At 24.4% G+C, this 17,040-nt stretch overlaps 1 protein-coding gene across 2 annotated transcripts; it reads right to left on the minus strand.

Moving 5' to 3' along the window:
* Positions 1–1,375: 1,375 nt before the first annotated feature.
* Positions 1,376–16,591, minus strand: LOC100210210 (transcriptional enhancer factor TEF-1). 2 transcript variants are annotated; one of them, XM_065814140.1, is made up of 11 exons: positions 15,615–15,817; positions 15,111–15,299; positions 12,519–12,583; positions 11,060–11,095; positions 10,813–10,968; positions 9,382–9,573; positions 9,161–9,307; positions 8,753–8,923; positions 6,314–6,372; positions 4,874–5,108; positions 1,376–1,857 (listed from the first exon to the last, which is right to left on the minus strand). In XM_065814140.1, the coding sequence occupies exons 2-11, from the start codon at positions 15,289–15,291 to the stop codon at positions 1,744–1,746; spliced, it is 1,356 nt and encodes a 451-aa protein (XP_065670212.1). In that variant the 5' UTR covers positions 15,292–15,299; positions 15,615–15,817; the 3' UTR covers positions 1,376–1,743. The 2 variants fall into 2 exon arrangements, with proteins under 2 accessions (XP_065670212.1, XP_065670213.1); XM_065814141.1 differs by lacking the exon at positions 15,615–15,817 and adding an exon at positions 16,569–16,591 and having other exon boundaries at positions 1,555–1,857.
* Positions 16,592–17,040: the final 449 nt, after the last annotated feature.

The raw sequence follows: 17,040 nt of genomic DNA on the forward strand, positions 1-17,040 counted from the left end.
TTCTAAAAACCTAGATTATTTTTAAAAAAATGCTAAGCTCACTCTCATTAATTAATTAATGCTATTAATTAATTAATGCTATTAATTAATTAATTAATAGCATTAATTAATGCTATTAATTAATTAATTAATAGCATTAATTAATGCTATTAATTAATTAATACTATTAATTAATTAATTAGTGCTTATTAATTAGCTCCGTATTTACTTAAGGATGAAAAAAAAATTAAAAAAAAATTTAGAGCCTGATTGCGTACAGAAGGGGAATAAATCACAAAAACAAAAATTTTTTCGAAATGAATTCTCTCCTTTCAATAAGACCTCCAGAAACCACAATTTAAGTTGGTTGGTAACAGAAAACAAAGAAAAAAGTTAAAGAGCAAGCCAGCGGTTGACAGAAAAAGTAAAAAACTGTGATCAATCAGGAAACCAGAAAGATTAAACTTTATTTATCCTAATATGTTTTCTATTCAAACTGCTCAACTAGAAGTGTTTTTCCTACTCCCGCATAAAATGCAAACTTGCATGTTTTAATTTAATTTTAATCTGTGTGATTTTGGAGATTTAATTTGTTTACTCTTAACAAAATCGCGAAAGATTTGGTTTGGTTTAAACTGCTACTTATGGTATACATAAATTGATCCGCCACGTATAGTATACATAAATTGAACCGCCGCGTATGGTATACGTAAACCTATGGTTTGAACCACCACGATCCAAGTTAATAAAAATAGAAAGATCGGTAAATAAAAATATATTCATGGGCTACGCTAAATCGTCTTTCTATAAACTATTACTTCCCAGTGGGCACAAGACGTGTTTTACGCTTCCAAAATACTTATCAATACGTTTTATTACGTGTTTTAAACGACTTAATTACGTCTTGTGCCCATTGGGTTAAGATCTACTTACTATAAAGAGAGTCAAAAAATCTTCTTTTTATTAGAATACTATAAAGTTAACAAAACACAAGCAAAAACATCATTTATACAAATTTAATATCCGCAACACAAAATTTTCTTTTTATATTTTAATAATAAGATAAAGCACTCCTCCACCGTAAAAAAGAACAATATATATATATGTATATATATATATATATATATATATATATATATATATATATATATATATATATATATATATATATATATATATATACACACGTATATATATACATATATATATAGACATATATATACATATGTACATATACATATATACATATATATATACATACATACATACATATATATACATACATACATATACATATATACATATACACAAAAGCAACTATGTTTGCGCATATTGACGCAAAAATCGTGTTTTTAAAAATGGATTTAAAAATTTATCGAATAAAATATAAAAATAGTAATCAAAAACCATAATCTAAAAAAGTTAACTAAACCAATATTTCAACTTTACAAAGTCGGAACTCTTTAAAAAGAGATAAATAAACACAATTATTTTGAAAAATACGTGCTCTACAAAAAATAACAGACCTTTCATAAAATTATGAAAAAATTAAAGAAAGAATTCTTTTTTACCTGGTAAAAATATAATGAAATTAAATCTTTTGACAAATAATTCTAGTTTTACAAAAATAAAAAGCTAAAAATCTGATAAGAAATAGGATTAAAAAATATTTGATGAATAATATTTACAAGTTTGATTGACTGAAAGATTGTTCGGATTATCACGTGTTTACACAGCTTCTATTGCTCAGCATATATACTTATATCAGTCTCTGACTAACTTAAATATGTGATGCTGCGCTCCGTGCTCGCTAGATGATATTTCAAATACAAAAGCAAGACAAAGAAGTGTTTCTTGAGTGTCTCGATTACTTACAACCTAAGGTTTAAAAAGTATTGATTGAAATAATGAAAAAAATATAAACTCAAAAATTTAAATTTGTTGACACGATTTTTTTTTTCTGAATCAAAAAATTTGAAGTTTCGAATTGAATTTCGATTATTTTGTTTATAATTAAAATTATTAAACATTGTATTCATTATATTTTTTGGAATTGATAAATGTTCTATTAAAAAAGAAGTAAAAAAAAAATCGGTAACAATGCTATGATAATTATGTGTATGATAACTAGATAAATGTGTGTTAAACTCTTTTCAAGCTTAGGGCTTGCAGTAGCTGGTGAACTTTAGCCCTAAAAAAACTCAGCCATTTAAATGTCATGAATGAATGGCAACTTCTTACTGAGACCTTTACTTTATACCTTCATTGAGACTACCATTCACTTATTCACATTACTCTAATGGAAACTATATATACATTCTATTGTAAAGTTAGCAACGTTGCCTGTTTTTATTATACTTGACATTTCTTAATGCTAATTTTCCTTATTCATCCTTATATGGGATATTGTTGTCATATTTGAGCTGGTTTTACTAATGAAGCCCTCTCATTTTTAAACAAAATACAAATACACATAGTAAATATTGTTAGACTTGGTCAAGCATGAGCCTCTTTTCATTTTTGTCAGGTTGCATCTTTTTCTCTTTTCAACAAATACTACCATGGATGTTACTCAACTGATCACTTGTTCCATTATCCAAAACTCTTGCGGCAATTGTCATACAGATTTAGTCAAGTCCTTTCCTTTTACTTCATGCTCAAAAAAAGTTTTGTTTAATCTTTTCTGCACACATAGGTGTTTTGGAATTCCCTCCCATCTTCATATTTTCTTGACAATTTAAAGTCTTCTGTCAATCATTTTCTTGTTCTTTACTCTTCTTTGTTTTCTTTCAACTCCCAATTTAATTAGTGGTTGCTTGCAGCCTCATTGGTAGTGAACTAATAAAAAAAACTATCCGTGCTGATGGAACCTTTTATTGGTCAAGGTCACACTATTTACACGGACAATTATTACACAAGAACAACATTAGCACAAAAACACACCAACAAAATAACAACATTAGCAAAGTATTTTCTAGATAACCGAATAAAAATCAAAATTTATTTGAAAGAAATTCTTAATGAAGATTTCAAAAAAGAAGATGAATTTTCCATACAAATCATGATGCTAATTATCAAAAGCTAGCTAGTAAATTCGGAGTATCAAAAGGTTAACCTTTGGGTAAAGAAAAAGATGTCTACATGCTGTCAAGGTGTCCATGAAATTTATTGATAATATCACCATGATCAGTTAAAATTTGGACAATTTTAAATTGAGTTTTCTCAAAAACCACTAAAGCAATTGTAATGATTTTTTTTTTATAATGATGTTTACATAGTTTTTATTTCAACAAAAATAAATTATGCCTTAACTTTACAACAACCAAGTAATTTAATTTTTTGTAAAGTACCCGCCATCATCTTCACAATTTTACTTTGCATCACTTTTTTTGTAGCATTAATCCATAAATCTCGAAAATTTTTAACACTATTTACACATATGCTTTTTTCCCTCAATACTCCTTTCACAATTGCCCAGTAACTCGCTGATAACTCACAAGATAACACGCTGATCAGGAGATTATTTTCTGGCTAAAATAAGGTTGGTTGTTTGTGCTTTTTAATTAGAGGAAGTTGTTTTCGCAAGCATTCAGTCCCACCTATTTCTGATGTGAAAGATCGATTTGTTATGAAAAAAGAGCTTTAAAAACTACAACTGCTAATAGCCTGCCATACAAGGAACTTGGAAGTGAATTTTTTTAACTCAAATCTACTTAAATTTGTCAGAAGTTTTATAACTTTTGACTAATAATATTATTGATTACCTGGAAACATCAAGCGATCGTTTTTACAGTAAGTTTTATCGCCGTTTTATAATGTTTTATAACAATTCCAACTGTTGATTTGGGATATTTACATGCTTTTGAAATCATGGAATATAAGAACAATGGATTTTCTATTTAAATTTAAAAAAAAAAATTTCGATTTGTTGACTCTTTACTTGACATTGCAAAAACTAATGAAAAACAAAACTAAACCCACTCTAAACTACATTACACAAACTAAACTCACTAAACAGAAAAACTAATTATGTAACTATGTAACTAATTATGTAATTATGCAAGCATCATTATAAAAAAAAGTCATTATAATTGATTAAGCGGTTTTTGAGAAAACTCAATTTAAAATCATCCAAATTTCAACCAATCATGGTGATACATGGATTGAATACTCAAAAACAATTTTATTTATTAAAAATATAATAGGTGTAGATTGTGTTGATCAACAACTCTGAAGCTTACACCTCTTACAGAAAACTTACAACTGGTATTGGAAACTTGCATTAAAGCTAATTTTAAAAGGTATTTCTTTTAGATTTTCTTCACAACACAATTAAGTTGATGTTAATATCTTCACAAATACTATATACAAGCTTACTTTTTTGTTACTTTATGAGAACCAAACAGCCATTACATGATGCAATAAATTGATAAAAAAAAAAAAAAAAGATGTTTGAGATTTCAAAATTACATATTATACATGTCTGATTATTTTCTCAAAATTTAAAGATAATCTGATAAAAGATACATTTACTTGATTGAATTTACAATACATGTTTTAATCTCATAATCTAATTATAAAGGTTGTAATATCATATTTTGGCATAACAATGTGTTTACACGATTGCCAAGTCTGATAATGAAAAGGTTAAGACCAAGAAATTGAAAAGCTAACTCTAGTACACTTAATTTTGAGAAAAATTAAAATAGAAAGATTTTATTTTAATAATTATTTGAATATCTTATTAAAATTATAAAGCATAGTCATCAGAATTTGTTTATGACGTCATGTAGAAAATAAATTACCAAACAAACAAAAACAAAAAAAAAACAACCTTTATATAATTTATTTCAACCAAATAATTTAACATTAAAAAAACAAACACATAACTTACTTGAAGAATAGTAAAATTTTCAAGTACTGAGTTCATCATAAACTTTTCAGGAAGATGCTTCAGTTTTCTTATAAAGTTTATCATGTATTCACACATAGGCGACCTTTGAATGCGATACACAAAGCGCCCATTTTCATAGCGAGGATATTCAGTTTCAACTTTCTCCACAACTTGTTTACCAAATGAGCAAACTTTTGTTGAGCAAGTGACTGTCATATTTTCAGAAGATTCATATCTTAACAAGTTCATAATTGAAAATTTCAAACTTTTATTTAATCCTACTAATAAATAAAATTAAACTTACCTAATATAAAATTTAGTTGAAATTTAATTATATTATTGTATTAAAATTTTATTAAATTACATCAAAATTGTTACATTTTTTCTTTTGATGTTCAAGTAGCATTCTCAGTATTAAAAGAATGCTTAAATCATTAGTGGTTATTTTTAGTTCAAACTGTCACTTTAAAGTTAGAGTATACTAGATCAACTATAAAAAGTTGCAAAACTATGTTGCTTTTTTTTTGTTTTTTTATTGAATAATGTTTTTTTTCCATACAATTTGAAATCAATCTACATTTTAAAATCTTGTATACCATTTAATGATTTTGAAATTGGCTTATGTTATAGTCAGTTAGCTTTACAGAACTAAATCTGTTGTATTTTTGTAAATTTTATTTTGGAAGTGTGTAATGTTTTTCTAATTTATTTACTTTTTTATAAGTTGATAAATATTATAAGGAAAAATGGATCCACAGTATAAAAAAAATGGATACACAATATTGTGCTGAGTACAAAGTAAAGTGCTGCAAATTATTTTTCCATGCAATAAAGTTCCAATTGCAAATATAGAAACAATGTCAAAATAAAAATAAAACAACCTTGAATTCAAATGGATCCATTTTTACTAATAAGTTATTTTGATTAAATTATAAATTATTAATTAATTATAATCAACCATTTCAAAATTTATAAACCTCGACAGAAAAAATTTAAAAAATTTTACAAACATTCCAAATTATTTTTATATAACAAAATATTTCCTTCAATATTCCATTTATCAAAATACTAAAAACTTCTCAAGTATAAAACATAATGTAAAAGAAAACACAAACTTGTTCAATATATACCCTAATATATTTTTTTGTTCTCTTACTGAACCATAAAATTTATTGATAAAAAACCGATTAAAGATTGATAAAGATTTGATTATTTTTAGCAATTATAATAATGCAAACAAGTTTGTTTTGAAAAAAAAAACATTAAAATACACAACTATTTGTCCCACATAATAACTGTCAGTTTATAAAACAAAATATTGTTTTGTTTTAAATTAAAGATATTGGTTTATATTACTTATAACTGATACTAAAATGGAATCTCTATATTATAAACTTCAAATTACTAATGAGTAAATAATTATTAATGAGAAACACTTACGTTGTTGATACACCATAAAACGAGCCAGCGTCATCAGGAATGCTAGTATTCAAATCTGCCTGAAACGATACAAACACTAGCAAATAAATAATTACTAAAATTTTGTGATTAATAAAAAATTAAATTTTAAAGTTAGTTATTATTAAAAAATAACAACAAGCTGTTTAAAACACTTAAATTAAGCAAAAATCGCCTGTCAACTTTTTTTTAAATTTGCCTTAGCTAATTTCTATCAAAAAGAACTATTACAAACAATTTCTATTAAAAACAACTTGAAATTTATTATGAAAGTAATAGACAAAATATATACAACTTCTTTTTGCATATTTTTTTGGATATGATCAATATAAGTATGCTGGAAATGGAAAAAAAAAACTTAACATAGAATGTATAACTTAACTAGAAAAAAAAATAGCTTTTTAAACATTTATAATTACCTTACCAATAAGCTACATATTGTATTAAACAATGTGGTTTTATACATATGTATAGGACCTGTCAAAATTAGATCATTCATTGAGAATTTAGTCTTAAATTTAAACCGTTTGCCAATAGATCATAAATTTAAAAAAATGTATATTTAATACAGAAAATGTGAAGAAATACACTATTCAACAGCAAACAAAAATGAAGAAAAAAATTCTGGATACTACACAAATATCAAACAAACACGAGAACGTACTGTTTGTAGAAAAAAAAAGTTTGAGAAAATTTTTGTGGATAACAATATCTGACAGTGCCATTATTTTGTACTTAATTTTTGTATTATTTTACAATTATTTTTATTTATTTTACTTTAATTTTGTATTACTTTACATTATTTTTGTATGACTTGACATTATTTTTGTATGACTTTACATTATTTTTGTATCAATATATTAATTTATATTTAGAAAAACAACTTCCGTTCATTTAAAAGTATCATGACATTTTTAACAGTTATGGCAAGTTCTTGTTATTCTAAAGACTCTCAATTAGAAAGAGAGATATGACAATTATCTTGAAAAAGAATCCAACACACTGACTTTGGTCAAACACAACCAATTAACAACTTTTGCAGACATATTTCAGAAGATTATGAGGGAGGTTGATGAGGGAGATTGATGAGGGAGGTTGATGAGGGAGGTTGACGAGGGAGGTTGACGAGGGAGGTTGATGAGGGAGGTTGTCTTCAACAAAGCAAACATTTATTAATTGCATTAAAAAGAAAATTTAAATTTTTACATACATTATTCATTTATGTATTGAATTTAAATTAGCATTTTAAAACTTAATGATAGCAAAGTATATTGTGCTGACTTATATATATATATATACTTATTTATATATAATATATTTTATATATATACTTATATATATATTATATATATATATACACATATATACATATATATACATATATATATATATATATATATATATATATATATATATATATATATATATATATATACTTATATATATATACTATATATATGTACATATACATATATATATATATACTTATATATATATAATATATTTTATATATATACTTATATATATATTATATATATACATATATATACATACATATATATATATATATAAATATATATATATATATATATATATATATATATATATACTTATATATATATAATATATTTTATATATATACTTATATATATATTATATATATATACATATATATACATACATATATATATATACATATATATACTTATATATATATATATATATATACTATATATATGTACATATATATGTACATATATATATATATATATATATATATATATATATATATATATATATATATATATATATATACTTATATATATATATATAATATATTTTATATATATACTTATATATATATTATATATATACATATATATACATACATACAAATGTGTGTGTGTGTGTGTGTGTGTGTGTGTGTGTGTGTGTGTGTGTGTGTGTGTGTGTGTGTGTGTGTGTGTGTGTATAAATTAGTAAAAAACCACTTAACAAAGAATTTCTACTAAATTATCATTACTCTGTTCTTTCAAGAACATTGAGCACTCTATTTTGTAGAATACATTTTCAAATTGTTTTTATATATATATATATATATATATATATATATATATATATATATATATATATATATATATATACAAATATATACATATATATTATTAACCATAAGCATAGGTTTTACTGCTGAAATAACCATGAACATAGGTTTTAGTACATGCATCAAGTGAGGGTTTAGGCAGAAATTATCTAAGTATGAAGGATTTATTATGAGAAAAAATTGTTCTTTTTATTCTTTTTTTTTATTGTCTGAAAAATTGTCTGGATTATTAAGTCTGGAAGTCTGCATTTTAAAAATACTATTTTATATCTATCAACATTCCACTTTATTATTTTACAATAATAACATAAACTCACCCAAAATTTTACAAGAAAAAATAGATGCTGTGGACCTTTATCATAAAATTCTTTAAGCCCCCCTTTTTTTTCCGGAAACTTATCATATATTTGTCGAATATCAATGGCTTCTAAGTTTGGATCTTCAAAACTTCTTTGTGAACCAATATGAACAAACAAATGTTTGTGGTACTATAAAACAAACAATTGACTAAATAAATTTTAAAAAATTGAAAAAAAATAAATTTTATCAAGTATTATTATTGAGTTAATAATTAAATAAGTGAGTCTAAATATAATAACCTCAGTTATAAAGTTATGAACTTTTTAAGAGCTTCACTTTTTTATTTTAATTAAGTTATTAAAAAATGTATTGACTGCTATAAACATTTTCCATGGAATAAACAATAGATGTAATAGTTTAAATACCGTTTCCGGTTGTTCAAGTCGTTGTTGGTCAATATAAGCAGAAAAATCAATTAGGCGCAAAGGCATTTGTGTTGTTGATACTCGAGATTGCCATGAAGAACTGTGATTAACATGAGGGTTAGAAGACCCAAGTGGTAAAGGACTAGTCTATGAAATAGGAATATTTATAAATCTAAAAAGAATATAAAATTAAAAATAATATTTATGCTATTTAAACAAACCATGTGATGAGCAGTAGGTGAAGAAGAGCTGCCAGGTGGGGCATTTGAAGATCGAATTATATTACCAGATTGCGAAATTGATGTTGCATGTGTAATAGCGTTTGCATAATAAGCTCCTGCAGAAGTGTATGGAAAACCAATAGGTGGCGGAGGAATCGGAAGTCCAGGTTGTGGCAATCCAGGTGCCCAATACTAAAGTATAAAAAGAGTTTTGTTTATTGCAAAGTTTTGTATACAAATTTTTATTTCATAAAACTCAAATTTTTTACATTACTCTTATTACAGCATTGTTGTGAAATTGCTGTTAAATTATTGTACTTTTATATACAGTATAACTACTGTACTTTTATATACTATATAATTGCTACATCTTTATATATTGTATAATTATTGTACTTTTATATACTGTATATATGTTACAACTTAATTTAACTATTGTATTACTAAACTTATAAAATTTAAAATAAAAATATCAGTACAAATTTTTTTTTTTTGCACTTATTTAAAAATACTGTAAAACTAAGTTAAAAAAACAACTTTTTTTTGTGATATGTTCAAAATGAATGCTTAGTAACTTAAAAAAAGTTATAAGTAAGCCATAAGAATAATAAGCAAACAATAAGATGGATTAAGTAACCTTAAGAGAAATAAGCAAAATATAAGATTATTCCAGGTAAGTCATAAGGGTAATAAACGAACAATAATATTCAAAACCACAAAATTTTTAAAAACTATAATAATCTTTAATAATATTTAGGTTATAGATTATCTAAATTTTTATTCTAAAGTTTTATTCAGAGCCAAAAATAATGAAAAATTTTTTTTGACTTTTAGTTAAAGAAACTTTAATGTAAAAAAATAAACCATAACATAATAACATAACTGTTTTGAAGTTTTTTTTTAAAGTATTAATACTAGATGTATACAAATAATACAGAATTTAATTCAATGGTATTTTAAACTTAATTCAATCATTTGGTTGATACTTGATTTCAAGTTTTAGCTAACCAAAAGCTTGATTTAACACATGCTTAAGATATAAACAAAAATTAATTTTCTTAAAATTCTAGTTAAAACTGCAGATTGATTCCCTGATTTCAGAACTAAATATTCATAACCCTAGCGCAGACACAATTTAAGCAATATCAGAAATAAATAAATAGAAGAATATTTACAATAGAAAAATAAAATAATATAAATAAACAAAAATGTTTTTAGGAATAATGATTATTATATAATAGATTTTAATTACAAAAAATTAAAAATTAATTATTTTACCCCTGTATAACTCCTTAATACATAGTAAAATCAAAGGAATAAATCTTTTGATTGAAAACTCTTGAAATCAACTTAGAAAAAGAAAATTTATAGAAGGTAGTTTTAACTTTTTTTTAACCTTAAAATTTATAATGACTAAAGAAAAAGATATACCCCAAGAGGTGGACTTAAATTCATTTCTCTTTTAACTGCAACTGAATCAACACCTTGAAGTCCAAGCTTTGAGTGTATAGCACTAACTGAAACAATCTGTGGTGATGTCATTGAATTCATAGGATGAATACCAGCTTTGTCTTTAACATGAGGATCCTGTTAAAAAGATTTTAAAATTACTAATAAAACATAACTAAAGTTTGTACCCTAATAAAATGGAAGAAAAAGTAGATAGAAAAAAATTAACCTTTCTTCTGGCCAAAACTTGAATATGACTAGATACCTATTAAAATTTTAGTAATATAATTGGATCTTCAATTTGTATATATTTATATATATATTTATATATATATATATATATATATATATATATATATATATATATATATATATATATATATATATGTATATATATATATGAATATCAAATATATATATATATATATATGAATATCAAATATATATATATATATATATATATATATCAAATATATAAAAAATATATATAAAATATTTGTTGAATTTGATTAAAACGGCAGCGTATAAACTTTTTGTTTTAAATATATTTTTGATGTTATTATACATTTACAACATTTATACGCTGCCGTTTTAATCAAATTCAACAAATATGAAAATATCGTTTAACAAGAATATGATTTTAAAAGATTTTAATATATAATATATATATATATATATATATATATATATATATATATATATATATATATATATATATATATCTACTAAAGCATATTTATGAAAGCATTTGCTCATTTTTTTGCTTATCTAAATCAATACAGCTTTTTTAGAAAAAGAAGAAAAAAATGAAGAATAATGAAAGAATAGATATTAGCTTTAATTGTATACTAATAAGTAATTTTAATTTGATAATACTTGCATCCTTAATATAATCATAATGCAAAACCAAATATTTGATTCATGCTCTTCAATTTCGAAAAGGAGTGGAAAATATTAACAGTCCGGAATAAAATAGTACGAGGTAGAAAAAAATAAGATGTAAAGTTTCTCTGGAGGGTACCTATTTTTAAGTTATTCAATCAGTAGATAAAAACTCTATTACTAAAAAAAGATCCTGTCTATTGGGTAGTTCAAAGTGAGGAAATCTTTATTTAAGTTCTAGCTGGAACCATTTGTAGGAGTTTCTAATTACTTACTGAATTGAATCAAAGCAGTAAAATTATAAAAGTTATTAAGTTTAACATAGAAATGGAAAAAATACATCAACTTCTACAGCAGATCCATATTGATCTCCTTAAAAATAACTTTTTAAATTCTTTTTTTTTTTTTGAGGTTTTTTTTGAGCTATTAAAAAATTTCAATGTTTTACTAAATCAACTAGAGTTATCTATGATAAAAACCACAAAAGGTTTATAGCTAAAAAATTTAAGGTTTGCTTTTCTCATATATATAAACCAACCCATAAAGTTTCATAAAAATCTGAGATATACTGAAACTTTACTTGGCATAGAATGACCTTATAAAAATAAGCTAGCAAACTAACAAGTGTTGTGAGAAACATTTATAAAAACTTTCATCTAAAACTGTCAAAAAAAGATAAAGTTTTAAAGAAAACCTTTGAACATGACACATGTTGTGTTTTACTTACTTGCTGTAATGTGTATTTTTACATTAGTAATATACTATTTAAGTGATATGCTGAGTAACAAATTGAGAAAAAAAATTACTTGTTTTCTAGAACGTGTCTTTCCGGTACGTAATTTTATATATCTTGCTATAAGCTCATTCCTTCCTAGACACAATAAATAAAAAATCAATAAGTTATATATAACGTTGATACAGGGTTGATAATTAAAAACTATTACAACTATTTTATCAGCCTAAACTAAGAAAATTAGCATAAATATTTATACAACTCTTAGGATTAGGGTCGACATTGCTGAATGCCAACCAAACTGTTGAACTAGAAGTGTTTGAGGTTGTCAAAAAATCGCTGACTCCAATTCTATGTTTTATGGTCAAACCTTTTTTTTGTAATTTTTCTGCTGACCTCACACAAATTAAGGTCCCCAAGTTATTGTAGACCTTATTTTTCTTAATTCCAAGTGCTGTATATATATATATATATATATATATATATATATATATATATATATATATATTATATATATATATATATATATATATATATATATATATATATATATATATATATATATGAACCCTTGGAATTAAGGTCGGTATTCAACAATGCTGAATTAAATTCTGAGCTAATAGCGCTTGAGGTCTGCAAAAAATCGCTGACCTTGTTTTATGATAACCCCTTTATGTCAAACTTTTTTGCCAACCTGATGCCGACCTCTAACAGTTTAAGGTTGGCAGTTTATTGCCGACCTTGTTTTTCCTAATTACGAGGGCTGCATGCATATATATTGTGTATATATATATATATATATATATATATATATATATATATATATATATATATATATATATATATATATATATATACTATAGAGGACATAGATATGCATTTGCTGAGATTAATTCATGCAGTTTTTTTGGAAAAAGAAGAAAAAAACAAAGAATATTATAAAAAATTATCGCTGCATTAGACCAAACTCTCAGTCAATGTAGTAGAAACTCTCTTGCATGTTCTCCCTATATCAGTCAGTGTATGTACCGAGGACCCTGGCAGCTCCTTATTTCAGTATGACAGTCCCAATCTATGTATGCTCTTATATCTATGAATGTATGTATGTATTCAGCCCTCGGGGTTATAATACAGACCCTAATCAGTAAGGGGAGCCATTCCACAATTCCGACTAGAAGGTCGGCAAAAAATTGCTGACTTTGTTTATATGGTTTATGGTAAAACCATTGAATCAATTTTTTTTTGTTGACCTGATGCAGACCTCTATAAACCTAATGTCGGCAAATTATTTAATAAAATTATCTCAACCCCATTTTTCCTAATTGCTACGGCTGTATGTATGTATGTATGTATGCATGCATTTATCAATGTATGTATGTATGTATGTATGTATATATTTATGCAGGCCCGTAGCAATCGGGGAGGCAGCAGGGGCATTTGCCCTCCCCCACCCCCAATAAAATTTCTAAATAAAAATTTTTGAAAAAATTAACTGAAAAAATTACTAAAATAAAAGTCTTTAAAACTATTTCGAGGTAGTACTGCCCCCCCCCCAATATAATTTTTGTTCCTACAAGCCTGGTATATGTGTATGTATGTATGTATGCATATACGAATAATTTAAAATGTATTCTACAAAATGTATATATGTATGTATGTATGTATATATATATATATATACATACATACATACATATATATATATATATATATATATATATATATATATATATATATATATATATATATATATATATATATATATATATATTCAAAAATTAATTTAAAAAAATGTTTCAAAAAACAAAAGTATTATTTATAACTTGCACACTATGTTTTTGTACTCAGTTAATTAATTGTAATATTTTCCAAAACTATAGACAAAAAATTTTTTTTTAATCTTTAATTTAAAACAATGGATAATTTTGAAACCAGTATATTAAATATAAAGCAGTTTAGTAAAACTTGATGTCAATTTTTCGGTGAATAATTTAAATAATAATGAAAAAATGCAACTACTTTTGAAAAAAGTTGGTTATGAATTCATAGATTGAGATAAATATTATTCCTAAACAATATTTAACATATAACATCAATCAAAAACATCTCACATTTCATACAAGTAAAACTATCAAATATTGCAAAAACCAAATTGCTTATAATAGAGCTCAACACCCTTAAATAAATCTAAGCTAAAAACCATGGCATATTAAAAAAAATTTTAAAATAAAAACCATTTCTATGAATAATTATAAAGCACAGAAAATATAAAAACTTTGTCTAAATTTATTTGAAAATTTAGAAAAGTTGAAAACCACCATTACAAAATATTTTTTTAACTTTGTCTTGTCTTGTTGAAAATCTCCATTACTAAATACTTGGCATTCTGAAGAAATTTTTAAAAATTACTCAGATAAATTGCATACTATTATCTTCTTTTCACTATGATACTTAATTGTAGTTTTTTAATTATTTAAAATATGTCATTGATAAGGAATACATTTTATCCTTAACTAACTACTTTTTATAGTTGACATCAAATAATATAAATTTATATATATATATATATATATATATATATATATATATATATATATATATATATATATATATATATATATATATATATATATATATATAACATTTGGTATATATTTTGTCTTACCATACATTTTTCCTTCATCAGAGAGAATTATTTTTCTTCTTCCACATGGGGGATATATTGCTAGAGCCTCTTGAAAACTTTGCTCAATGTCTGGACTCCAAACTCCCTCAGCATCAGAAGCCATTTGTTCTGGATCAGTATTTGAGACGTGTGTAGACGGATCTCGACAGTTTTCCGCCATGCTTAAGTCTAAACGAGCCATGACTTATAAAAAAAAAATTTTTAAGTTTTTTTTAAAAAAAAAATCTTATTGTGAAATTAATTATTAATGGTGTTGCATGATGATTATTAATAATGCATAAACAATCATTTACAGATGAAGGGTATTCAGGAAGTTATGATAAAAATGTCTAGGTATTTGAACCATTCTTTTCGGGTCAAATCAAATTTTGTATATATACATATATACATATATATATACGGTAGCTTAACTTTCGAATGTATACTAAAGCAATGTTTTGGGCCGGGTTAAAATAACCATAATGAATAAATTTTTTTACTTACCAAAATTTTATAATGATATAAAAAATTTAGAACATTATGTTTTATCGAAGACAAGTTGTCAACTTCAGTATAAAAATGTGAACAATTATAAAACTTCAAAACTTTTTTCTCCAGAAGAATTCAAAGTATTTTCAAATGTTTTCTAAAAATCTTAAAGAATGTTCGGCGCGCCCAATGAATATGGCAAAACTTTTTGATAATCTAAGTTTGTCACCTGGCCTCACTAATTTAAGAATAAATTATAAAGTAAAACAATAACGCTTACTTGCACAGTGTAAACAGTTATATAAACAGATTAAACAAAGCCGCACACAATTTAAAAGTCACTCTTCACCGCTAATAAAAAAGCGTTCACGTCTCTCCTGTTTAACAATATAATTAATATAACTATTTGCATAAAAATGTTTGAATGTTTACATTGCACTTCTTTAATACCAGTATAACAATAAAATCTATTACAAAAAAAATTATCTCATCGTATGACAAAAATTTAATTAAAACTTTATTAATCTACTAAGTTTTGCACAAAGATTTATAACGCAGTGATGAATCTTCGTGTAAAACTTACTAGGTTAATATAATTTTAGCGGAAAATATTAATATAACATGAATAGAAAACCAAAATACTTTAAAAAATAATCCGAAATAATATATTAGAGTAAAAATCTTGTGAATGGTTTCTTTTAAATGAAACGTTTAAGGGTATAGTTCAAAATTCAAAATTTATAGTAATTTATGGTATAGTTTATGGTATGGTATAATGGTATATATAATATAAATTATGGTATGGTATAATGTTCAAACTTCAAAATTCCTGTAAAAAAAAATTTTTTCCGGTGTATTTCCTAATTTCAAAATTTATCTTTGTACATAAAAACGATTTTTTTTTTTTTAATTACATGTAGTATGTAGTTCTGCAAATATACAGTAGGGTGTCCCAAAAATATATCATACATTGAATTTCGATACGCGAAATACTGCATTTGGTACCATTTCGTCCATAAATACCAACAAAAAAAGTGTCTAGCTAAAGCGAAAGGGTATTTAGATGAATTTACTAAGTAAATTTATTTTAGTAAATTTAGTGAATTTATTAGGTAAATTTTGACTTAAAAATGACTTTATTCATATTATTTAGATTACAATTGTTGCTTAAATAAACAAAAAAATTAATGGTGCGTGTTAAACGCATAAATATGCTGTCGTAAAATTTTTTAGTGAAGTTTTTTTTACAAAATAAACCATCAATTTTAAGGAGAAATTTGTTTTAAACGCAACAAAATGAATATTTTAACATTGAGTTTTAAGAATGCAGTCGCGAATGCAGCATTCATTAACGTTTGAGCTTACTTCCACACATGGAGTAAACTCCAAACATTTATATGTTTATACTTATGTCTAATAAGAATGCTTTCCAAAAAATTGC

Source organism: Hydra vulgaris, chromosome 12 (assembly GCF_038396675.1).
Source record: "Hydra vulgaris chromosome 12, alternate assembly HydraT2T_AEP".
Classification (NCBI taxonomy): Eukaryota; Metazoa; Cnidaria; class Hydrozoa; order Anthoathecata; family Hydridae; genus Hydra; species Hydra vulgaris.